Source organism: Monodelphis domestica, chromosome 5, assembly GCF_027887165.1.
Source record: "Monodelphis domestica isolate mMonDom1 chromosome 5, mMonDom1.pri, whole genome shotgun sequence".
NCBI lineage: Eukaryota > Metazoa > Chordata > Mammalia > Didelphimorphia > Didelphidae > Monodelphis > Monodelphis domestica.
In genome coordinates, this window is record NC_077231.1 from 214,468,538 (window position 1) to 214,493,825 (window position 25,288).

Consider the following 25,288-nt stretch of genomic DNA (forward strand, 5'->3'; position numbering starts at 1 on the left):
GGGGTTATTAGCCAGCCAAGGCAGGGGTGAGAGGGAGAAGAGAGACTACTCCTTCTCTCCCAGCAGCTATTTCTATAAATGGGTTGTCTGTCCCAGGGTCTGTCTCTCTTCTCTTCCCCTTCACTGTGGAGTCAGGGGCCAGATTCTCCGGGGTGGGTCTTCCCCTACTCACATCTCGGATGAATTTGCCTCATATGGCAGGATTTCTAGTTACAGCACCAGCAGTGATACATCCTAGCACCATGTGAAATATAAGTGAACTTTGACTCAACAGGAACTCAGTCAACTGTCAACCAATTTTATGTCTGATCTACTTTGCTCCTTCACCATACCAACAGCCTGCCCAGTCTCTGCCTGCAATTTCCATGTCCTGAAAAGGGCCAGCCTTGAGCTCCTTCTCCACATGGGCTTCACTTTGCCAGTCTGCTACGCCTCCTCCACATGCCCCCTCTACACAGAGCCAAAACCCCTCCACACTTCCCAGCTCCCCTTCAGGTTTTGCCTCTCCTTATTAGAATGTTTCTTGAGAGTAGGGGCTGTCTCATTTTCTTATTTCTGTATCCCCCACGCTTACCTGAGTGCCTAGTACATTAATGTTTGTCATCTTTCAATTTGGAGAATGTAATAATAATAATAATTAGCATTCCTATATTTGTATTTAAGGTTTGCAGAGTGCTTTATCTCATTTTGTCCTCACAACAAGCCTCTGAAGTACAGGCTCTTATTATTCTCATTTTGCAGATGAGGAAAATGAGGCTGAGATTAAATGACTTGCCCAGGGTCACACAGCAAGTAAGGCAAAATTTCAACTCAAGTTTTTTGTTATTCTAAGACTAGTGTTCTATCTATGATGCCCCACAGAATATGTTTTCAAAAATACACTGTAATGAGGACAGGTAGGTGGTTTAGTGAGTAGAGAGCCAGGTCTGAAGTTGAGGGAACCCGAGTTCAAATCTGGTCTCAGATATATCCTAGCTGTATGACCCTGGGTAAGTCACAACCCAATTGCCTAGCCCCATTTTGGCAAACCTATAGCATACACGCCAGAGGGGACTGTTCCCTTCCCCCTCTCTACCACACCTGAGGACATTTTTTTCATATCACCTGCCACTCTGCCCAGTAGCCCAATGGGAATGCTTCCTCCCTCCCCTGTCTGGGGTAAGGGGATGGCTCATATGCAGCATGAGGGTACAGTTTGGCACTCAGACTCTAAAAGGTTCACTACCACTGGCCTAGCCCTTATCACTCTTCTGCCTTAGAACTAATCAATTTGAAGACAAAAGGGCAGGGTTTTTTTTTCTTTTTAATCCAAGGTAATGGAAATAATTTCTTTTGAATTACTGCATACTGTAAGGGATCAGCTTCTCCTCCAAACACCCCCCCCCCATTAGTCTTACAAAGAAAGGTCAGGGTAAACTGCAAACATAATATAGATGTGAACTATTATCATTCTCATCTGAAATTTCAATGTCTTTTTACAGTTCTGGCACATAGTAGGTATTCAGGAAATATATATTGCCTTGAAATGGCTAAGAGCCCAGAAGGATAACCTCATGGCTAAGTACTTTGGGTAATAAAGGAAATTACTTCAGCCTGGACATCCCCACAGCTTAATATCAAAATTCCTGCTTGTTTTTTAAGGTCCTAATCAGAGGGCAAGTGGCTCTAAATCTCTTTGTATTTAGCTGGGCTTTCTTGGGCTATAACTTGGAAAAGAGCTTTCTTAAAGGTTGGGTGGCTCATGGGAATGAGTGATGAAAGCAAGTATGGTTTAATAGTTAGGGCACTGGCTCAGAGTTAGAAATCAGGGGTCAATTGCTATTGGGGGTGCCTTGAGGGAACAACTTAATCCTCCTTTGCTCTAGGAAAAGAGGATTGTGTAGGGCAAAGGTACCAGGAGCTAGAAGATGGTGAGGCTTTATTTACAAGTGCTCAGAACATCTTTGGCTCCAGAGTTGAACTTAGAAGTCCTTGAAAATATGAGAAAATAGGGCTCACAATCCCCCCTACCCCAAGTGTCGGCTCTAAAGATGGAAACCAGGTGCCTTGCAAAGACTTGAAGGGAAGAAAGGCCTTCTTTTTCATGCTCCTGATAGAGGAGGAGTTAAGAGGGAGGCCATTCTCCTAAGTCTGAGGAAATCCATAAATGGCTTCCCTCTGAGGGTTTAGATCACCCCAAGTCTCCAACCCTTGGGTTGGAGAATCAGTGGACAAGTTCTAAAACCATTGTTCTGAATGGCTTCCTAGAGGAAAGGGGATGCTGAAGATCCAATTATTGAGATTGCCTGGGGCTTCCTCTTTTATGAACTGGAGTACTATTTCAAAGAAGGAGCTAATCTGAGAAAAGCAAGAAGGTAGTGCTACTTATGTCAAGGGAGAGCTATTCAAATACTAAGGAAACTTGGCTCAAAATTCTCTAAATGCAGTGCAGATGTTCAAAGGTAAATATTTTTTTCTCCCAGAGTCATGGCCAGTGGCAAATTAGACACCTATTTTTACTAGTGTGCATATTTAGGGCTATTTTTATGTCATGATTAAGCCAAGAATCTTTCCTACTTAGACACAGAAATCAAAGAAATAATCTTCTTTACATATTGTGGGAATAATAAAGGGAAATCATTCACCTGACTCTCCTTTTCTAGTCTCAGGGATCCCCCAAACATCCTCTCCCCTTGCTACAATTGTTGAATGGCAAAAATCTGAGCCTCAGTAGTGGTTTGTTTAGGTCATTTTCAAGGTCAGGGGTTCTTAACATTTTTCATAACACAGAAGCAGGCCCCTTCTCAGAATAATATTTTTAAATACATAAAAAAATACACAGGATTACAAAGGAAGCCAATTAGACTTGAATACAGTTATCAAAACCTTTTAAAGACAAGGTCACGGACCACAGATTATTTGGAAAAAAAAAAACCCCAAGGAGCCATTTAGGAACCGATGGGGTGAGAAGGACACCAAGATCAGCTTTGACTGCTAGATGAAGATATAGACCCATGTTGGCAAACCTATGGTATGAATGCCAGAGGGAGTTGCTCCCCCTCCCCCTCTCCACTAGCATCTGTGAACATTTCTCACATGACCCACCCCTCTGCCCAGCAGCCCAATAGGAACATTTCCTACCTCCCCTCTCTGGGGTAAAGTGGGGAACTCATATGTACAGGAGGGTCCCAATTTGGGCACTTGGTCTCTAAAAGGTTCACCATCACTGACATAGACACTACCTCAGCCACCTCAATCTCTAGCTCCTGCCTAATACCCCCACCAGCCCCATGCCAAAGAATTTAAAATAGATGCTAGGGGTCTGGGGCAAGGGAATAGGGATAGGACTGATTATATGAATCAAAAATGGGATTCGAGGCTGTCTTTCAAGACTTCCAGTAAAAGAGTTAGGTCCCTTTTCAAAAGGAAAGAATATTCATTGGCAGTCAGCATCTTAATTTCCTCTGTTTAGGTCTTAGCTACTGTTTGAGGTTAGAAAGCAGAGGAGTTGAACAATGGTAATGATGGGAGTCAGACCACTGTTCTATCATTCAATTCCATTCATCAAGTCTCTTCTGGGTGCCAGGCAGGAGAGGCACCATGGCTTAGTGAATAGTGGACAGAGAGTTAACTTCAGGATTGTAAAGACCTGGGTTCAAATCCCTCCTCTGACACATACTGGCTATATGACTGGATAAGTCAGTTTAAATCCCTATGACACAGGCAACTGTCTGAGACTAGACACTTCAGAAGTGTTTCAAATCTGTACTGGAAAAGGGGATTTCCTCACCTGGGAGCTACAATGAAATCACAAGTCCAGACAAAACAAAATACATATACAGCCCTGTGCTACGTGCTAAAACTGCAAAGAGAAGAATGAAACTCACTACTTTCCACAAAGCTTATCTTCTGCTGATTAGATGGAAATGGTTAAGAAGTTGGATCATCATGTCATAGATTTAGATATGGAAAAGGAATTAGAGATCATCTAGGTATCATTTTACAGATGAGGAAACTGAGACCAAGAGAGGTTAAGCACCCAAAGTCACTGAGAGAGTGGCAGAGTCATTATTCAAGTTTAATTCTTTTGACTTCAGAGGTTCATTTGGTCAATATCTTTAGTCATTTAGAATGGGCAGTGCTAGAACAAAATATGGTGACCAATGACCTGTCACATCTTCATTTTCTGTTTCCCCAGTTATCCCATGAGTTATTTTGTCTTCTATAGCAACTCAGATGAGGAATAACCCTTTTAGCATGTTTCACAAAGCAGCCACAGTGTTTTAGCAGCTGTTCATCTGTCTGTGTGCATGTAGCACGAGCACAAATTGCTTCACATCTGATAGACCAAATGAGAGGACAAGAGCCTCAATTGGAATGGGACAGATTTCAGCTGGACATAAGAAAAAAATGTCTTTATTTCAGAAAAAGTAAACATCAGAATGGATCAACCAGGGAGCCTATGAACACTCTTTACTTAGAGCCCTTCACCCATCTGTCCTGGATGGCTTCATATCCAGGACCACCCACAAGCTCAATTATTCTAGCCTTCTTTCTATCCTTACACACAGAGGCACAGTGATGCCATCACATGTGGCAGGAATGAACCCTGGAAAGATTTATAGCCATAGAGAACATGGAAGTAGAAGAAGTCAAAAAGAAAGACAAAGAAAAGGATGGAAAGAGGAACAAAGAGAGGTGGATGCCAAATATCCAGCTAGGTAGTAACTCTAGGCATCCCTGACACTTTGTTGATATGTACCTGGAGGTGGCAGGGGGCAGAAAATGAAGAAGGAAGAATCTGGGAAGTTGTCAGAAAACCTATGGAAAAACAGAAAATGGAGAAAAGCAGAGTCTGAGCCTGAAAAACAGGCAGGGAGAGGAGAGTGAAAACAGACACCAAGAAGGGGGTAGATATACAAAGGGAGAGATAAGAACCAGAGAAAATTCAATGAGAGCTCAGGGTTAGCAGTGAAAGAGACTGAGAACTAGGCCTGTGAATAAAAATACCCTGTCTTCACTTCATTCCAGATAAGCACTTCTGTTTTATGTCAGAATCTGAACAATAACTTTGAGCCCCATCAGGGGTAGCTGCCTCCATCTCCTGTAGTTTTATTGTTCAGTCATATGTCCAATTCTTTATAACCTCTTTGGGGATTTTCTTGGCAAAATTACTGGAGTGGTTTGCCATTTCCTTTTCTAGCTCACTCTACAGATGAGAAAACTGAGACAAACAGGGTTAAGTGACTTGCCCAGAGTCACCCAGCTAGTATCTGAGGCCAGATTTGAACTCAGATCTTCCTGACTCCAAGCCCTGTCCTCTCTCCACTAAACCACTTCACTTCCAATACAACAATGATAGTAAACATCTAATAGCCAAAGTTAGAGCAGCCTCTTACTTGATTTCCCTTTAGGAGGAAGGAAGGGGGAGACAGTGAAGCCAAGTTCCTTCTAACCGCTGCATGAGCTGAATTAAAACAGACTTTACCATATAAGTAGGCATGGTGAACAAAAAATGAAATTCCTTTAACAATGTCCTGGGCCCCTTCATTCCACACTGAGATAAGATTTAAACTACAAATATTCCTAAGTGGGGTTAACCCATTGACTGGCACCTCCTCACACTTAAGAATAAATGACCGATAAAGAAGAGACAGAAAAGAGACTTAAAGGCACCCAGTTCCTAAAGGTGAGGAGAGGGCCCCAGAGAAGGGGACAGAGAGAGACTCAAGAAAGGAATCGGAGAAAACTGAAAAGAAATTCCTTTGTTCTTTCCTGGGGCCAGCCCTATTAACCTGCTATTGCTCATTGAATCGACAGCTGGAACCCAGGAATAGGGGTGGCTAGGTCATCTGTAGCAGAACGTAGGTGCTATTTAGAAGGTACAACAGCTGGAAGCTTGGGTTTTCATTTATTTGACTGTCTTAAGGCAGTGTTCCTCCACATGCTTCCTTTATTGTTCCTAAGAATCCCAAGAACAAGATTCTGAGTCTCTTTTCCTTCTAGATGTAGCTCAGGCACCATCTTCTACAAAAAAAGTCTTTGCACTCTTCCTCTCAAATTAATCTGTAAATATTTGTATTTATTAATTGTACATCTATGTTGTATACATTCCATGTGTGTTTGTCTCCTCCTCATTGCAAGTGAAGACTGTTCCACTTTTTGTCCTTGAATGCCCACCACCTAACTCAGTGTCCGGCATACAATAAATGCTTGTTGATTGGCTGAAAGTGTATTCTTTTCCCTTTGGGCTCCTAGAGACGAAGAGATTTCCTCCAGATACTCCTAGATGCCCGTGGTGCTCCTTCCTCTGCTGAAGTCAGTCAGAGTGCTCAGAATGGAGACTCTTCCATCCCCCAAGCCACATCCAGAGTGCTACAAAAGACCTTGACTACAGATGAAATAGTGGGACAAGCCTTCATCTTTCTAATTGCTGGATATGAAACCATCACCAATACTCTCTCCTTTGTCACCTACCTGTTGGCTACCAATTCTGAGTGCCAGGAGAAGCTCCTGAGAGAGGTGGATGAATTCAGTGAGAGAAACGTGAGTGCAGAGCTGAGCTGATTCAATTTATATACATGTGACATCCATTTGGGTTTCTCTGGGAGACAGGTGGTTGGTTCAGTGACATTTCATTTTCATAAGCATCTTTCTAACAATGGCATATGAATTTATATTTGTTAAGTAATTGTATAAATCCTGCATAAGTACTAGTTAATAATAAGAATAATCTTCACTGTGTGACACTGGGCAAGTCACTTGATTGCCATTGCCTAGTCCTTACTGCTCTTCTGCCTTGGAACCAATACTTAATATCAATTCTAAGACAGAAGGTAAGAGTTTAAAAATAACAATAACAATAATCCTTCACCTGAAGGACTAAAGATAGGACTGGAGATGGATTAAGATGTAGTTAAAAGAGCATTAAACTGAGAGTCAGGAAACTTGGATTTAGGCTCTGGCCACTAATTTTTCTATATATCCTTGAATAGCAGTTCTTAAGGTATGCAACTCTTTCAGGAGTCCCATAAGGTTAAAACTGTTGTAATTGTTGAGTCATTTGTCCATCATGTCCAACTCTTCATGACCCAATTTGAAGTTTTATTGGCAGAGGTATTAAAGTAGTTGGTCATTTTCTTATCGAGCTCATTTTACAAATGAGGAAACTGAGGCAAATAGGTTTAAGTGACTTGCCCAGGGTCACAGAGCTAGTAAGTGTTTGAGGCTGGATTTGGCCTCAGGAAGGTGAGTCTTCCTGACTCCAGGTTTGGCACTATATCCACTGTACTGCCTGGCTTCCCTGAGGCTAAAACTCCTTCAACAATATTTTAATTTTAATTTTCTTAATGCTAGATTCTTAAAGACAATGTATTACTACTAAGAGAAAAGTACATAACTTTTAACCAATCATGAGAATATATTAAGCACATCTGTGTGCCAGATACTTGTCATACAAATACAAAGAATGAAGCAGTCCCCTTAGCGATGAGCTTTCATTTTAACTATCAATAGTTATAATCAATAAAATAATCAATAGATATAATTCACATAAATAAAAATTCTTTGGGGCCTGTCATAATTGTAAAACCTTACCTTCTGTCTTAGAATCAATACTGTAATTGGATCCAAAGAAAAGAGTGATAAGGGCTAGGCATTTGGGGTTAAGTGACTTGCCCAGGGTAGTCACACAGCTAGGAAGTGTCTGAGGCCAAGTTCTCGATAATGTTTAAGAGTCGAACAGGGTCCTGAAGCCAAAAAATTTCAGAACCTCTGCCCTTTGGTAATTCACTTGGGTTTTTTTTTTTTGGGGGGGGGGGCTCAGTTTCCTTATAAGCAAATGAAAGACTTGTATTTAATCATCTCCAATATTCCTTCTAATTCTAACATTCTGTCATCTATGATTGAGTATCTTAGCATTGGAAGAAACCATAAAAGTCATTGAGACCATCTTCCCTCCCTACTACTACTAGAAGAGCTTAGAATTTCAGAGCTGAAAGAAGTCTTAGAGATCATCTAGTCCAGAGGTTCTTAGACATTTCTCATGGACCCTGATATTAATTTTTTAATTCATAATTGTAAGATATACTAAATATTAAAAAGAGGTTAGTGAAAATAAAGATTTAACTTTATTTTTCCTATCCAAGATCTTGGACTCCTTGAAACATAGTCATAGTCCCTAGTTTAAAAACTCTTGATCCAATTAATCCTGAGTTCAAATACAGCTTCATACACTCACTAACTATATAATCCTGAGCAAGTCATTTAAGCATTGTCTGCCTCAGTTTCCTTCTCTGTAAAGTAGGGATATTAGCAGCATCTACTTTCTGAAGCCTCCTAAGGCCAGGGTTATTGTGAGGATAAATGAGATGGTATTTGTAAAGTATTTAGCACAGTGCCTGGTACCTAATAAATGGTACATTAATAAAGGTTGGCTTCCTTTCCTTGTTAATCTCTCACTTTACAGATGAGGAAATGAAGTTAAATGGCATGCCCCAAAGCTGAAGGATAATCATCTAGCTTCTGCTTGAACATTTCTATGGGCAAAGAAATCACTATCAAGCAAGGCATTGAGCAAAGCCTTCATTTTTACCAAATTTCCTTATTCTCCAGGATCCAAGAATCAGTGTGGACCATAGCCTGACTACCACTTAGATAGTATTCCAAAATTTCTGTGGCAAAATAATTCCATTGGCCTCTAGGTTTCTTCTAAGCATTCTAGTCCCATGTAGATTTGTTCTGCTCGGCCCCAGAAGAAAGAACCAGACTCAGTGGGCAGGAGATGAAAAGAGACCAATTTACACTTGATTTCAGGAGAACCTATCTGGCAATCAGAGCTAAGCATAAGTGAAATAGAATGCCTTGGGAGGGAGGGACACAGAGGAATTCCCCTTCACTAGAAGTCTTCAAGCAGAGACTCCCCATTGGGCATGTTGTCATGAGGATTCTGTTTTAGTAATGGGTTCAGTGGCTGAGGTTCTATCAAATACTAAAATTCTATGATTCTGACTCCTGCAATGATACTGAATAAATTAATTCTCTCTTCCCCAATCCCTCTCCACTTAGTATGATCATCAGATTAGGCAACTGCTTTGTCTTTTACTATTGCTTGTATGTTGTGGTTTACAGACTCCTGCCCACCTGGACACCCACCTCTGGCCAAACTCCAGAGTTGTTTCTCTTGAAATGCAATACCTAGTATTGGATTTTTAAAATGTGTTCTACCCCATGCAAAGCAGAATAGCACTGATCACTTCCTTTGATATGGACACATACTACATTTGACAATCTAAGAATCTTAGCTTTTTGACCTGTGTCACCCATTTAGTCTTGGCTCAGATTAATGTTGAAGTCAATTAAAACCCTCAGAACTTTTTCACAAGTATCCTACACACGGGTAATTTATTTTGCTTTAAAAAATTTTTTTTGGTCATATTTTGAATTCAAAGCTATCTCCCTCCATCCCAATTCTACACTAGAGAAGGCCAACATTTAAGAGAGAGAGAGAGAGTAGTTTCATATATATACATATATATGAGAAACTAAACAATGCGTACTTCCATATAGCAGTTTTTTCCTCTGGAGATGAATAGCATCTGCCTTCAAAGGTCCTTTGTAGTTGATTGCATAGTCTTACAACTCAGAATAGTTTAGTCATTCACAGTAGTTCTTTGGACAATATTACTAATACTGTATACAATATTCTCTTGGTTCTGCTTATTTCACTCTTTGCTATTTCTTGCAAGCTTTTCCAGGTTTTTCTAAAATCAACCCATTCATTTCTTGTAGCACAACATTATTCCATAACAATCATGTCCCACAACTTATTCAGCCATTCTTTTTTTCCTTTCCCTGATCATCTTGGGAAACAGACCTAATAGTCCTATTTCCAGGTCCAATGGTTTACACAGTTTTTTACATCTTTGAACATAATTCCAGATTGCTCTTCAAATGGTAGGATTGGTTCACTGTCCCACCAAACAATTTTTCCACACCCCCTCCAACATTTGTCATTTTCCCCTTCGATCATTTTAACCAGTCTGATCTATGTGAGTATCTCAAAGTTGTTTTCATTTGCATTTCTCGGAGCAATAATGATTTAGAGCATTTTTATATGACTATATATATAGCAATGGTGGTGAAACTTTTAGAGATGGAGTGCCAGGCCCCACCCCCTAGACAGAGTGCTGTGCCAGCCCTCCAACAGATACTGAGTGCCATGCTGCATGCCAGTTCCATTTATCCCAGACAGGGGAGGAGGAAATGCTCTCATTGAGCTGCTAGGCACATGAGAGGTACATGTGGAGAGGGGGAGAGGAGTGGCCTGAGTGCTCTGCTCCCCTCCAGCTCTGCCACCTGTGAGCCACCCACTTTACCCACACTGTACACTCTCATTGGGCTGCTAGGCAGAAGGGCAAGTGATATGAAAAAAAAAGTCATCAGGCTTGGTGAAGAGAGTGAGGGGAGCAGCTCCACCCAAGTCTCTCTGCCTTTCTAGTAACAAACTCTGAGAGGGAGGGAGGTGGCCCATGTGCCCACAGAGAGCACTCTGCATGCCATCTTTGGCACTCATGCCATAGGTTCACCATCACTGATATACAACTCTGATTTCTTCTTCTAAAAACTGCTTGTTCATACTCTTTGCCTATTTGTCGATTGGGAAATGATTTATATTCTTATAAATTGGACAAACTTCTCTAGATATGAGGCCTTTCTCTGAGAAGCTGTCTATAAAAAATTTCCCCCAATTTTCTGCTTTCCTCTAAAACAATTTGTTTTTTAAATTTTTTACCTTAAATGAGAGTTACTATTCATTCTTGTTAAATTGAACCTTCCTACACTAAAGTCTACTCTATTGCCTCAGCATTTCATAGAAGCAACTCTGAATCCTCAAAGTCTATGTTAGTAAAGTACAAATTCTGGAAGCCAACCTGAAAAGCCTACTGTCAGGCCCCTGTACTGTTGTCTAAGGGCCAATCTAACTAAGTTTGGAGAGATTCATCACCACAAAGTTGGCCAATAAATGGTGACAACAGACCTGCCTTCCAAGATTCTGAAGAAGTACTATCTGCTTGAGTAGAAAAAATACCTGCCCAAATCGAATGTCACAAATCTTTGAAAGTAGGTTTTTAATCTGGGATCCATGCACTTAATATTTTGGTAACTGTATTTCAACATAATAATCCATATTCTTTTTGTCCTTGATGCCTTTAAAACAGTATTCTGAGAAGGGGTCCAAAGGTTCTACTGGATTGCCAAAGGAGCCCATGATACCGAAAGCCCTTGTTTTAATGTCCTGATGGAAATTTCATCTTTCTTGGTTTCAGCCCAGTGGTCCAGGTTACTGAGATCCCTTTTAATCTTGATTTTGTCAGCTCTCATATTAGCCAGCTCTCTCAGATTTATGCCATCTGCAATTCTGATGGGCATGTCTACTATGTCTTCATCTAAGTTACTGATAAAAACATTGAACAAGACAGGGCCAAAGAGTGCTGAAGTACACTACTAAAGACTCCAATAAAGTCTGACAGATACATTAATGGACATGGTGTAGATTACAAACTTAATAAGTAGTAATATCGTCCAATCTGTCAATGAACAAGAATTTATTAAGTACTTACTCTGTGCTGGGCACTGTGCTAAGGTTTGGGATGCAAAGAAAACAAAGAGCACAGCCTTCGAGGGACTCACTTTATAAAGGGCAAAATAACATGTAAAGAAGGAGGTATTTGCAAGATATACACAGTGTAAACAGGAGGTAATCTAAGAAGGATGGCACTAGTGGTAGGGAGAGAAAAGGGGGAAAGAACAGGCCAGGAAAGGCCTCCTGAAGAAGGGTAGATGTGAGTTGAGTTTTGAAGGAAACCAAGGAAATCAAAAGGTGGGCATGAGGAGGGAAAGCATTCCAGGCTTGAGGGGAGAGCCAGGGAAAAGGGCTATAGTCAGAAGAGAGAGCACCAAAGAGCAGCAAGAAGACCAATCCACGTTGAACCATCTTCATAACGGTAGCCTAGTAATTCTTTTCAGACTCTATAGTAGAATTACTTAAGAAAGCCTCATTCAAATGCTGCTTCCTGGCATAGAGAAAGTCTGGGTTCTTGAAGGCAATTCTGGTGAAGTGCAAGCTCTGGCCAGTTCTATCATGCTGGCAAGACTCTGCATATGGCCCTAGCAACAGACCCAATCTGTTTTCTATGGAGCAGTTTGACTAAATACGAAAAGGCTCATTACCAATAGGCTGACCGCTTGTTGACAATGCTTTGGTCACAGCAACCCATAAAAAAACAAAGGAAAATACAAAATAATCCTCAGGCCTGGACAGTCTCTTCTGCTTCTGCAATCCTGGTAGCAAAGTAACAGAAAGTAGGATCGAAGTACTAAGACTCTGTTTTAAATGATCTATGCATTTTTGCTTGGTTGTTGATGCTCTGAATGTGAGATATTTGTCCAATAAGCAATGAGTGGACATGCTACTCTAGGAATGGAATCACATCCATCTTGACATTCACCCTCTAAATGAAACCCCAAGAAAGCCAAAATTTGCAACTAAATGGAAGGATGACTCACAGGTTCCTCTTGGAGAGAGAAGTAATGGAGTTGGCAGTGTTGGTTTCAGAGTGCTCCCACAAGCAATTAAGAAACATTATTTCATGGGATATTTGGTCATCTTATTGTAGAACCTTTGCTCACAAGAAATACCGCCTGCAGTTTTTGCAGAGGAGGAAGAGATAGAGGTAGAGCTTTGTGAACAACTTGCTAAGATGCTTCAAATTCAACTGACATATATTGCTACTAAGTGACTTCAATGCAAAGGAGGAAAAATATGAGGATGGTGAATCAGAAATAAAGGTGAGAGCAAAGGGGAACCAGTGAATGATCTTACTCATATCTTACCATTATCGGGGGTAAGTGAGGAAGGTCCCTAGCACATTTGAATGGATCATTATGAGAGGGCATGAGCAAAAATTCCACATCACTGGAAGGAACATCACAATGGTGAGATCACAGATCTATCAAGATACAAAATATTTGCACAATTGCCTCAATATGACAATAGCGTAATTGTCAAAATAAGAAATGGCTTAAGATTGGCATGATTTGCATTTCATGAATTCATATTCATGTCCAATAATCACACCTTTTCCTAATGTCAAAAAGCCATTTGTTTAATGATTTGCTTTGAAATTTTCTTGGGGATCAATATCAAATTTATCTATCTGTAATTTCCAGAATCTGTCTTCTCTAATCTTGGAAAATTGGGACATTATTTTCCTCTTCTGATATTTAAGTGCCATTCTCCTTCTCCCTAAGTTTTCAGATCACCCACCATTAGCAGGAAATTCATATCTGCAAGTTCTTTAAGCTTCCTAGAATGTAATTTCTCACAGCTTACAATGTGAACTCATTTAAAATGTCTAAGTTGCTTTTCATCTCCTTACCAATCTCTACATTGTTCATTCTACTCTTCCTACTTGAACAATAATTCTCCCTGATGGGGAATATGGAAACATAATTAGGGTTGAGTAGTTCTGCCATCTCCCTGTCATATGCTAACATCAGGCCATCATCGTCTAGTAGAATGAGGAACTTTCCTTTGCTTTTTCTTATTTCTAAAAATGTTTTTAAAGTCCTTTTTGGTATAACTGGCACTTTTCCACATCTCAGCTTGTTCTGATTTTTATCTTCCCATTGCTATTCTGATTGTTTCACACTATCCTTTTGTAGTGTTTATTTATGTACCCTTCCTTTTGTCTTCCACATATATTCTTTGAAAAAGACCTGTAAGAGGCAGCTGAAGGGACCCAGTGGATAGAGAGCCAGGCCCAGGGACCAGAAGTCCCGGGTTCAAATTTGACCTTACTCTTCTAGCTGTGTGACCCTGGTCACTTAACCCTAATTGCCTCATCTTTACCTTTACCACTCTTCTGCCTTTGAACCAATATTTAATATTGATTCTAACATAGAAAGTAAGGGTTGGTTTTTTTAAATGGTCAGAGAGGTATCTGTGTCACCATGTCAGTTTTCCTAAATGCCTCTCTCTTTTCTTCCTCACTCTATTTGCTTATTCTTTAGCACTCCCAATCTCTTTTAAACCATCATTCCCTTTTGTAGCCACTGGATAATTTTTAGCTTTCTTCTGATTATTTTAAAATCAATTATAATATTTAATATTCTTTTTCCTTTCACCTATGAATTCCCAAATAGAGTCATGAATGATCCTGTCATTTCCATATCACCAACTAGTTCTTCCTTATTGGTCAACAATAATCCCCAGAATAGGAGTTTTTATGTAGCTTCCTCTACCACAAGCAATGAAATACTCAGCTAGGGAAATCAAGAATTTTAACTGTTCCTCATTAATAAAATTACATTTCCCATACACATCAATATAGTTGAAGTCTCTATCATTTTTGTATCTTGCCGCTCTGAAAGTTACCATGTTATTGGTACCAACCCATCATCGATATCAACTTTCTATCTGGGTAGTAAGTAATGTAGTAAGCTCTCACAACAATTACAGCTTCTAGTTCTGTTTCTCTCTCATTTTTCCTCATCCAAAAGCACTTTGCATCAGGTTCGTGGATTTCCATAAAAGCAGGTACCTTCTTTGTAATGGTGCTTATGCCTCTGCTTCTTTTGAAAAATAGATTCCTTCCAATTGCCATAATCTAGCCAAGAGTCCCATATCTCCAAGTTTTATTGACACTTATGATACTGTATTTATATTCTTGTACTTAAATTACAAGTTTACTTTGTTACTCATACTCAGTCATTACTATATATAACGTGGCTTCCTCAGCACACAGTTTTTGTCCCCCTCTTGCCTGTGCCCTTTCCTAATTTGTGTATATGCTTATGTGCATCTATAGCTCTCCTAATAGATTGTAATCTCCTGCAAGGCCAGTACAATTTCTTTTTGTCTTGCTAAGTATCTTGTTTAGCACTCAGTTAACACTGAGACAATACAAAATGGGGCTAAACACATGTTTGGTTATTGAATTGGATAAACACTTGAGGCCACAAGTAAGATGACTGACCTACTTTCTTTTTTATTTCACCTCAGAATCAACATCTCATTTTATGTTACTTCTTTCTATTCGATGGATGGATCTGAGCATTTATTAATCACCTCCTGTTTGCAAGGCACTATGAAGGCTAAGGATTCAAAGAGAAAAAGGAAAAAGGTCCTGCCCTCAAGGAGCTTACACTTTATCAGGGGACACAACATGTATCCATATCTGTATATAAAAATAAATATAAAGTAACAGGGGAGGTTGGAGTCAGGGGGAACCACTAGAATTGGGGGGAGGACACAAGAACAGAATTCATTTAGGAGATACCATTTGAACTGAGCTTTGAAGGAAAATAAGGGTTTTAAAAGATGGAAGCAAAGAGGGAGTACATCAATTAATTAATCCAGGCCTGGGGGACAGCCTTTACCTCTATAGTCATGGATATGGGAGATGGAATTACCTCATGTCCCCTTCCCTATTCCACCCCTCCCCTAGCTTTCCTTCTTCCTTTTAAATGTTGTCTTCCCCTATTAGGCTGTAAGCTTCCTGGGAGTAGAGGCTCTTTCTTTCACCTGGCATACAGTAGGCACAAAATAAATGTTTTTGCATTGAAGTGAATGTTAGAAACAGCCTGAAGGCCAGATTGACCAGACCAAAGAGTGAATGAATGAAGGGAAGTGATGCTCAACAATCCAAGAAAGGCAGATTGGAGCCAGGTTGTGAAGGGCTTTAAAATACCAGAGAAGTCTGTATTTAGACTTAGAGATAATAAGGAGTCTTGGGAGGTTATCGAACAAGGGAGTAACATGGTCTGATGTGTATCCAGGAAGATTATTTGGGCAGCTGGGTAAAGGATAGCATAGAGAGGGGAGAGACTAGAAGCAGCGAAACCAGTTAGGGGGCTCCTCTGTGAGTTCAGGTGAGAGTCGATATAGACCTGAACCAGCTTGAATGGGGAAAGGGGGGATGTATGTATGATATACATGCTGCAGAGGCACATACTTGTCAGTGGAATGGATGTGTGGGGTAAGAGAGAGTGAGGAGTCCAGCTTTAAAATATTCATGGGGCTTTTCGACCCTCTCTCCTCAAAAGTCAATTTAAAACAACTATAACCACCTCATTCACTTACCCCTGCGTTCAATCATTGAGCAAATATTTACTGCAAGCCTCAAATGTCCAAGACATAGTCCTAACATTGTAATCGGCATTCCGAAAGCAAGCCTCCTGGATGGTTCTTTTTCTACTTTCTCAAAGCACTCGCAAACATGGTAACACGAGAAAGAGAAACTAATACATTTTAAACGAAATAATTGGGGATGGAACTCGTTTTGCTGCTCTGGTTATAAAATAGGAAAATGTGTCTCATCATTCACAAAACCCTTGAAATGTCAGCATTTCAGTCTGATAGCTAAATTTGGATTTTAGAGATAAAAGAAGAAAAACACCAACTCTTTCCATCCGTGGAAGCCAACCTCCCCAGTTGCTCTGTTAACTTTATTCTGGAATTATTGACTTTTGATCTGGCTAAACTCTATTCATTTCTTTTCAGTGGGGCTCGATGTGCCCAGTCACAATTTATGGTCCATTTTCCTTTGGCTTAATTGTTATTATAAATCTGCCTTACAGAGCCCAGTTGTAAATTAATCACAAACTCATTTGGACTGATACACAGTCTCGCCTTTAGAATAATTTGACCACACGGTATGCATTTTAGAAAGGCCACATTTTAAAAACTTTAAAAACTTCTCTTGGCAGAGGCTCTGGGAGAGTAGAAAGAACATTGGATTTGTGGTCAGGAGGCTGGGGGTTCAAATTCTGAATCTGCTCTCTATTAACCATATGACATCAGGCAAGATGGTTCACTTTACTGAGTCTCCCAATCCTTCCTTGTAAAATAAGGATAACAAATGCATTATCAACATTAAAGAACTGTTGAAGGCATCACCTACAATAATATCTATAGCAGCCTTTGTAAACCACAGAGCACTTTGGAAATGGCAGTATTATTGTTGTTATTATTATGGTTATTGCCAAATTGCCTTGTAGCTAACATAGGTTTATAATTGAAATTTGGCTGAGCTTTTCCTCTTCCTCCTGTTACAAAAGGGTATTCAGCACAGCTTAGCTTGGTTGATTGAGAATCTTGAGCCAAGGGAATCAAAGTTGCCGATATGTTTCCGGGGTGGGCCAGTGTCTATTCCATAGTCCCAGGCAGCATTTTAAATTCCAGCAAGTCAGCTCATCAATATATGCCCTTAGTTAAAGGGGAGATTGAAAAGGAAAGTGGAAGTCTTAGCCCCAATCCATCCATCCCCAGTACTGGCAAACCCGTGCACAGTCCAAACCCTACTGATTACATTATCAGACTTTAAAAGAAAGGATGAGCAAACGCGTTCCCACAATGTATGACTAAATCCAGTTCCTGCTTGGGGGGTGGGGGGTGGGGGAATGATCTTCCTGGATTCTGTAACACTGACTAATAAACTCTTCCCATGTAGGGAAGTTGAGTAAGACTTTAGCTAGCTCGGATGATCTGGATGGAGCAAGCAGATGCCGGAGGCTGGAGATACAGGATGCAAAGTTTGAGGACTAAGTAAGTACCCCAGAGGAGAGACCAGAGCAGGGTCTGAAGGAAAAGCCAAGGTCAAAGGTAGATGTTATAGATCAGTATTCAACACATCAGAGGGAGAAGTGGAGGCAGCACCAGGATGGCTACAAGTCCAGTGAGGCTGGGAAGAGGCAGAGCTTCAGGGTATATATAGGAAATCTAGGCTCCAGGACTCCGAGCTGCCTAGATGAGGAGCAATCCCATTTACATGACTGTATATTCACTGGCTACATCTCAGTTGTGCATGGTGAGCCCCGCCTCCCTGCTTCCCTGCATTCCCTTCAGCTGGAGAGCTCCTGCTGCTCCTGCTGCTGAGGCTGCTGCTGGCCTCATTGTTCTCCATGGCAACCATGGAATCAAAGCCTGAATAAACACCTGGGAGCACATACCAAACTGGAATTGGGTTTATGGAGGTACCCAAGAGGCTACTGAGGCCCGGGTGGCTACAACCTAAGTGTTAATGGGCCCTGAGAGAAGGAAGACTAGGTATAGTGAAAAGAGGGCTGGATTTGGCGCCAGTGGGACTGGGTTCAAATCCTAGCACTACCAGCCATGTGATACTGAGCAAATTAATGTAGCAATCCACCAATTGTACCAAGACTTAATATTTTTTCCACATTTTATAGTTGTAAAGAATTACATAACATGGCAGCATCTGATATATAATACAACATAATACAGTGGAATTTACATTCTGCTCTGGTCTCAAATTCTGCCTCTGATCCCTTACACTAGCCATGATCTCTCTAAGCCTCAGGTGTGTCCATTTGTAAAATGGTCTACAATGGCCTCTGAGGTTGCTCCCAGCTTTCAATCTGTGATCCTATGTCAAGGTAAAGAAGTAAACAAGGATTTACAGTCCTGAAGCTGGATGTGCCTCAGACCCTTCCTAGATGTGTAGGGAGTCACTTCATCTCTTTCCCCAGCTATAAAATGAGGAAAACAGTAGCATCTACCTCCCAGGGTTTTGTGAGGACCAATGAGATAATATGTAGAAATATGTAAAGTCCTTTGCAAACCTTATATATATATAAAATAGTCTCTCGTTGACTGAGAATGACTATTGTCTTTGTGCATTATCATCTATTGATGTACCCTCATGTGGCTTTGGAGTCCAAAGACTGAGGTGCAGAGTGTGTGGCACATGGGGCATGGGACGCCAGTTGTTACGGGAGGTGCGGTTGTGGCCTGGTGTCGGCGTTCACGCACAGCGGCAAGACGTCGACTTCGTTCATCTTCAAAGGTGGTGGCGCCATGGTGAATGTGGGTTCGCCAGCTGCTTCTGTCAGAGGCAGCGAGTTCTAGTTGCTTTGGTGTCATGCCAGCCCACTTCAAGTTGGACTTCAGCTGATCCTTGAATCTTTTCTTTGGCCGGCCTTGTTTCCTGAGTCCAGCTGACAGTTCACCATAGAATACCTGTCTTGGTATTCGCTGTGGGTCCATGCGGATGACGTGTCCAGACCATCATAGCTGGGTTTTGAGGACCATGACTTCGATGCTGGTGGAGTTGGCTCTGTCGAGGACTTCCTGATTGGTGATTCGGTTCTGCCATCGGATCCTCATGATTGACCGGAGGGAGCGTTGGTGGAATTGCTCCAGCTGTTTCATGTGCTTCCGGTACTGTGTCCATGTCTCACAACTGTACAGGAGCAAGCTGAGGACCACTGCGTTGTACACTTTGAGCTTCGTTGCAGTGCTTACATCTCTGTGTTGGAGGACTTTGGAGCGCAGCCGCCCGAGTGCCTGGCTGGCCTTTTGGATCCTGGCATTGATCTCGTGGTCTAGGGACCCGTCGTTGGCGATGGTGCTGCCCAGGTACTTGAAAGTGTTGACGTTAGAAGGCTGCGTGCCATCGATTGTAATGCATGGCTGGTTAGTTGGCCTCCCTGGTGCAGGTTGGAACAGCACCTCTGTTTTGTTGAGGCTGATAGTCAGGCCAAACAGTTTTGTTGCGGTGGAGAACCTGTCCACAATGGTTTGGAGATGATTTTCTTGGTGGGCCATGAGAGCACAGTCATCTGCAAAGAGAGATTCCAGGATGAGTCTCTCTGTTGTCTTTGTTTTTGCAGTCAGGCGGCGAAGGTCCAATAGTGAGCCATCCAGTCGGTATTTGATGTAGACGCCCAGGTCTAGATCCATCACAGCATGTCGTAATACTTGGGTGAAAAATAGGTTGAATAGTACTGGAGCAAGGACACAGCCTTGTTTCACGCCATTGGAGATGTTGAAGCGATCTGAAGTCTCTCCACCAGATAGGACTTCCCCTGTCATGTAGACATGAAAGAGTTGTATCAGTTTGACAAATTTTGCTGGGCAACCGAGCTTGCTGAGGATCACCCACAATGCGTCCCTGTTCACTGTGTCGAACACCTTTGTCAGGTCTATGAAGACAATGTAGAGACTCAGGTTCTGCTCAAGGCATTTTTCCTGCATTTGCCTCACTGTGAAGACCATGTCGATGGTGCTGCGATCTGGTCAGAAGCCACATTGTGATTCAGGCAGGTTCTGCTCTGAAACACATGACAGGAGTCTGTTGAGTATAACACGGGCGAGGATCTTTCCAGCAGTGGAGAGTAGTGAGATGCCTCTGTAGTTGTCACAGGCTGCTCGTGAGCCTTTATTCTTGTATAGGGCTATGATGGAGGCATCTCTGAGTTCTGGGGGCATGTCTTCCTCTTCCCATATGCTGGTCAGCACTATGTGGAATGCCTGGAGTGCCTTTCCATTTAAGGCCTTGTACACCTCGGTTGGGATCTCGTCTTTACCGGGTGCCTTGCCTGCACTCATTTGTTTGATGGCTTTTTGGACTTCCTCTATTGAAGGAGGGACATCAAGTTGTTCAATGGAGCGGTTTTGGGGGATCAGGTCAAGGGCGCTTTGGTCAACTGAAGAGGGTCGGTTGAGAAGCTGACTTTCCACCTGTTGCTGATGCCTTTTTTATCTTTTATGAGAGTGTCACTTTCAGAGGATAGCAAGGGAGTGGTGGTGGGTTTTGATGGCCCATAGACAGTCTTGAGGGCACTGAAAAATTGTTTGTAGTTTTTCATATCAGCAAACCGCTGGATTTCTTCTGTCTTTTTTTTTGCAAACCTTAAAATATTATAAAATGCTGACTATTCTATTATTATTCATGTGAAAAATTGTTAGCAAACAATCCATTTAAGTGCCAATTTGAGTGCCTCCCTCCCTCCCCCTTTTTCCCCTCTTTCTTCCCACACATATACATACATTTCTTCAGACCCTCGCTATCTCCTGACTCTGTTGCTTAAAAACATACCCAAATCTCCCCCTTTAAAAAAAACATACCTCACTTAATCGTGCCTTCCCCTCAAGCAAGTATCCTAAATTTCTTTTCCCTTTCACAGCTAGAAAAAAGAATCCACTTAACCTTATTGTCTCCACTTCCTCTCCTCTCACCATCTTAGTCCCTTGTTATAAGTTTCCAATTTCATCAATCAACTGAAATTGCTCTCTCCAAAGTTACTAGATGATCTCATAATTGCCAAATCCAATGGCCTTTTCTCAATTTTTATCCTCCTTGACCTCTCTGCCCCATTTAACACTGAGGATCATTATCTCCTCCTACATACTCTCCTTTCTGGCTTTTCAGGACTTCACTCTCCCTTGGTTCTACTATCTGTCTGATTGCTCCTTCTCAGGCTCCTTTTGCTAGAATCTAGCAGCTAGATCATCATTTAAATCCTTATCACAGGTAACCCTCAAGGCTCTGTTCTGGGCCCTCCTCTCTTCCCTCTCCCCTTTCTCCTCCCCCCTCCCACTTCATCAGATCCTATCATCACTACACAATTATTCTCAGATCTTCATCCACTCCTGGTCTCTTTCCTGAATTCCTGGGCCACAGCACCAACTCTGTTGGTTTCTTTTTCCACTTTGTCCCACAGATATCTCAGTATGAAACATGTCCAAAATAGAACTTATTATCTCTCCCTCCAAATCCATTTCTATTCTGAACTTCCCTATTTCTATCAGAAGCATCCCCATCCTTCCAGTTGCTGCTCAGGTGCACAAGCTTGGTGTCACCATCCACTCATCACTCTCCCTTACCCCATAAGTTGCAAGATTTTATCCATTCTACCTCCAGAATGCCCATTCTTCCATCCATCCTCGTCTATCCACCCCCACAGCTGTTAGCCCTAATCTCCTCTCACCTGAATGATTTCAGTAGCCTCCTAATAAGTTTTCCTGCTTGTGTCTCTCCCCTCTTCAATCCACACAGCTGCCATCAGAGAGATATTCCTAAAGCACAGGTCTGCCCACATCATTCCCCTGCTTAATAAGCTTCTATTACCTCTAAGACAGAATACAGACTCTTCTGTTTAGCATTGAAAGCCTTTCATAATCTGATTTCAGCCTCTCTTTCTAGGCTCATTGGACATTACTGCCCCCTTCACACACTCTTTGGTCTAACCAAACCAACCACCTAGATGATCCTCACACACAACATTCCAGATTCCATCCCTTTCCTGGCATCCCCACTCCCCCATCACTTTGAATTTACTTTGTGAAGCTTTTGTTTCTCTTCCCATGTCTATATGTTGTATCCCTCAAAGAACTCAAACTACTTTGAGGGCAGAGAATGTTACATTGTTGTGTTTGTCTCCTCGGCATCTAAAGCAGTGCCTTGTACATCCTAAGCACTTAATAAATGCTGGATAGATTAATTTATTGAATCAGCTAAGAGAAGAGATTGTAGCATCATTTGTTGATTGGAAGTGTTTTCTATTTCAATACATGAACATTGGCTTCATCTCATATGTCCAGTTCTTCAACAAAGTCAGATTCCCGGGATTTGGTCTGATTGCAGAAAAGAGAAGGAAATGATTAGAACATGTCTACAAACAGGAATTGCGGTAATTTTGTGGGTAGAGTTCTTATAAAGAAGAGTTGTGTTCAAATCTTGCTTATGGTACTTATTAGCTATGTGACTATTGGCAAATCAATTAACTTGAGTCTTAGTTATCCCAGTTTATAAAATGGAAATAAATGTACTGAAATCTATACTATCTACATCACAGTGTTTTTGTTGTGCCCATAGAAAATATGTAAGGGCTTTTTAAACATCAAAGCACCATATAAATGTTAGCTATTGTTATCCTAGGGCTACCAGAGCCTCTCATAATATTAGGATTTGGTCTGGAGGCATATCATATACACCCACTGACATAGATACTTTAGCCATGTGGCTCCCCTTTGACCTATGCCCCATCTAGCATATGGTCTTTGGTTTTTCCATTACATTCTGCCCTTGGGGAGGAATGCCAACCTACTGTGATCAATATTGAATGACTCCCACAGGGGCTTTTCTCATTAGCTGTATGACCAGCGATTTGACAGGTAATCTGTACTATCTATACTTTTAGAGAAAGCTGGGGCAGAGAGCAACAATATCCTGAGTTCCTCATAACTTAGCTTGGAATCAGAGCAATGTAGCAAGCCAACCCCTTTGTGAAGATACCTGACCATAGCTATATACATGCTCATCCATCTTTGGTGTGAACCACAGCCAGTTAAGGTCAGGACCAGGAGGTTTAGGCTGTTTGCCCAGTGGGAGCACTCAACCCTTATCTTGGAGACTGTGTTCTATAGCCCCTGCTGGAAGCCAGGGCCAGCACAAGTCCCCCCACAAGCCTGGTCCTCTTGGGCGCCCACACTACAGAAGAAAAAAGTTGCCCTGCCACTCCTCCAAGGCAGGGGGAACAGCTATTTCCTTTCTCGGGCTCCTTGGCTAAAATCATTAAGTATCCTAGATTTGACAAAGCAGGGCAAAGTAGCCCTCACTTTCAATCCTTTTCCATCTGCCTCAGACGTCAATGAGTTCCCATTGCTGGAGTTGTTCAAGAGGAGACTAGTTGACTACTTACATGTTGTGAAGATTAAGGACAGGGTTCATACTTCGGGGTTGGCCCAGGTGACCTCTATATTTCCTCCTGACTCTTCAGTTCTGTAGCAACAACTCTCCATTCATAGAGAACTTCAAGGTTTCTGAATCTTTTCTTCACAACTTTGCAAGATGGCTAATACAAGTATTGTCACCTCCATTTTTTATTTATACTATTTACAGCTGACTTTTATATTGTGCTTTAAGGTTTGCAAAGCACTTTATGTATATTATTGCATTTGATCCTCACAACAACTCTGGGAAGTAGGTGTTATTATTATCCCTATTTTATAGCCAAGGAAAGGGACATGACAAAGATTAAGGGGGTTGCCCAAGAGAGAATATAACTAGTAAGTGTGTGATGAAGATTGACTCCTACTCCATTACTCTATCCATTATGCTATCTATTCAGTCATCATCATTATAATTAAAAAAATTTTTAAAAACAAAATGCTTACCATCTGTCTTAGAATCAATGCTGTGTATTGGTTCCAAGGCAGAAGAACAGTAAAGGCTAGGCAATGGGGGTTATGTGACTTGCCCAGGGTCACACAGCTCAGAAGTGTCTGAGGTCAGATCTGAATCCTGGACTTCCTATCTCTAGGCCTGGCTCTCAATCCACTGAGCTACCCAGCTGCCCCTTCATTAATATAAGACAGCGCTAGAAAGATGAACACTATCATACCAAAAAGGAGGAAGAGATGATATGCATCCTTAGAGCACATGACAAGCTGGCCAAAAACTTCCAGAAATATTTTTGAATAAGTAGACACCACTTGGCCTGGCAATTATAATGCCTGATATAGTTACATTCAGTCCAAAGGTGTGCCTATTAAGTGACTTGCCTCCATGAAAAAACAAAAATCCAAGAATGGAATCAAAAGGTCTTCCATGTGTGATGCCCCACTGTAGTCAGCCATCATCTGTCTACAAAGATGTGTCAAGCAAACAAGGAGCTACCTACCTACCTTTGCTACCTACATCAGCCCTTGAGGACCCTGAGAAGAGATACTGGACCATAACAGCTAATCATTGCCAGCATTTTCAGAGAAATTTAAGGTTGGCAAAGTGCTTTTACATTGTGCTTCATTATTGGGCTATATTATCTCATTTGATCAAAGTGAAAGATACAAGTTAATGGAAAGAAAATTGGCTTGAGAAGCAGATGATCTAGAGTCTGAGTTGGTTAATAGACATTTATTAGGTACCTACTACATGCCAGGCACTGTGCTAACTAAGCACTGGGAATACAGAGAGGCTTAAGACTGTCCCTGCCTTCAAGGAGTTCGCAGTCTAATGAGAGAATCAACACATAAAAAGAAGCTGAAAAGATTGGGGAGAGGAAGTTTACCCAGAAAGGGCAGGGAAAGGCCATAAGGAAGTCATGAAGCTGGAGTAGAAAATTAATACATGTGAGTTTCCAAGTTGACTTCATTTTTCAGAATGATGCATTTCTGGATATGATGATATCCAAGAAATTAGTCAGGTGGGACAGGATGACAATTCTCTGCTTGCCATCTATAAATACTAGAGGATCTGAGAAGAGTTCTCTAATCTGCATCCTCTACTCTACTGATGGTGAACCTTTTAGAGCAGCGGTTCTCAACCTCTCAATTTGTAGCAATGAGAATACATAATGTATATCAGATATTTACATTCTGAATCATAACTGTAGCAAAATTACAGTTTTGAAGTAGCCACCAAAATAATTTTTTGGTTTGGGGTCACTGCAACATGAGGAACTGTATTGTGGGGTCACAGCATTAGAAAGGTTGAGAACCACTGTT

At 41.5% G+C, this 25,288-nt stretch overlaps 1 protein-coding gene across 1 annotated transcript in view; it reads left to right on the forward strand.

Moving 5' to 3' along the window:
- Positions 1 to 25,288, forward strand: part of TBXAS1 (thromboxane A synthase 1) — a 258,599-nt gene that overhangs the window by 134,550 nt on the left and 98,761 nt on the right. The window contains exon 9 of the mRNA XM_007504415.3: positions 6,238 to 6,525. Coding sequence (XP_007504477.2) covers positions 6,238 to 6,525 — 288 coding nt within the window. The remainder of the gene's footprint in view (positions 1 to 6,237; positions 6,526 to 25,288) is intronic.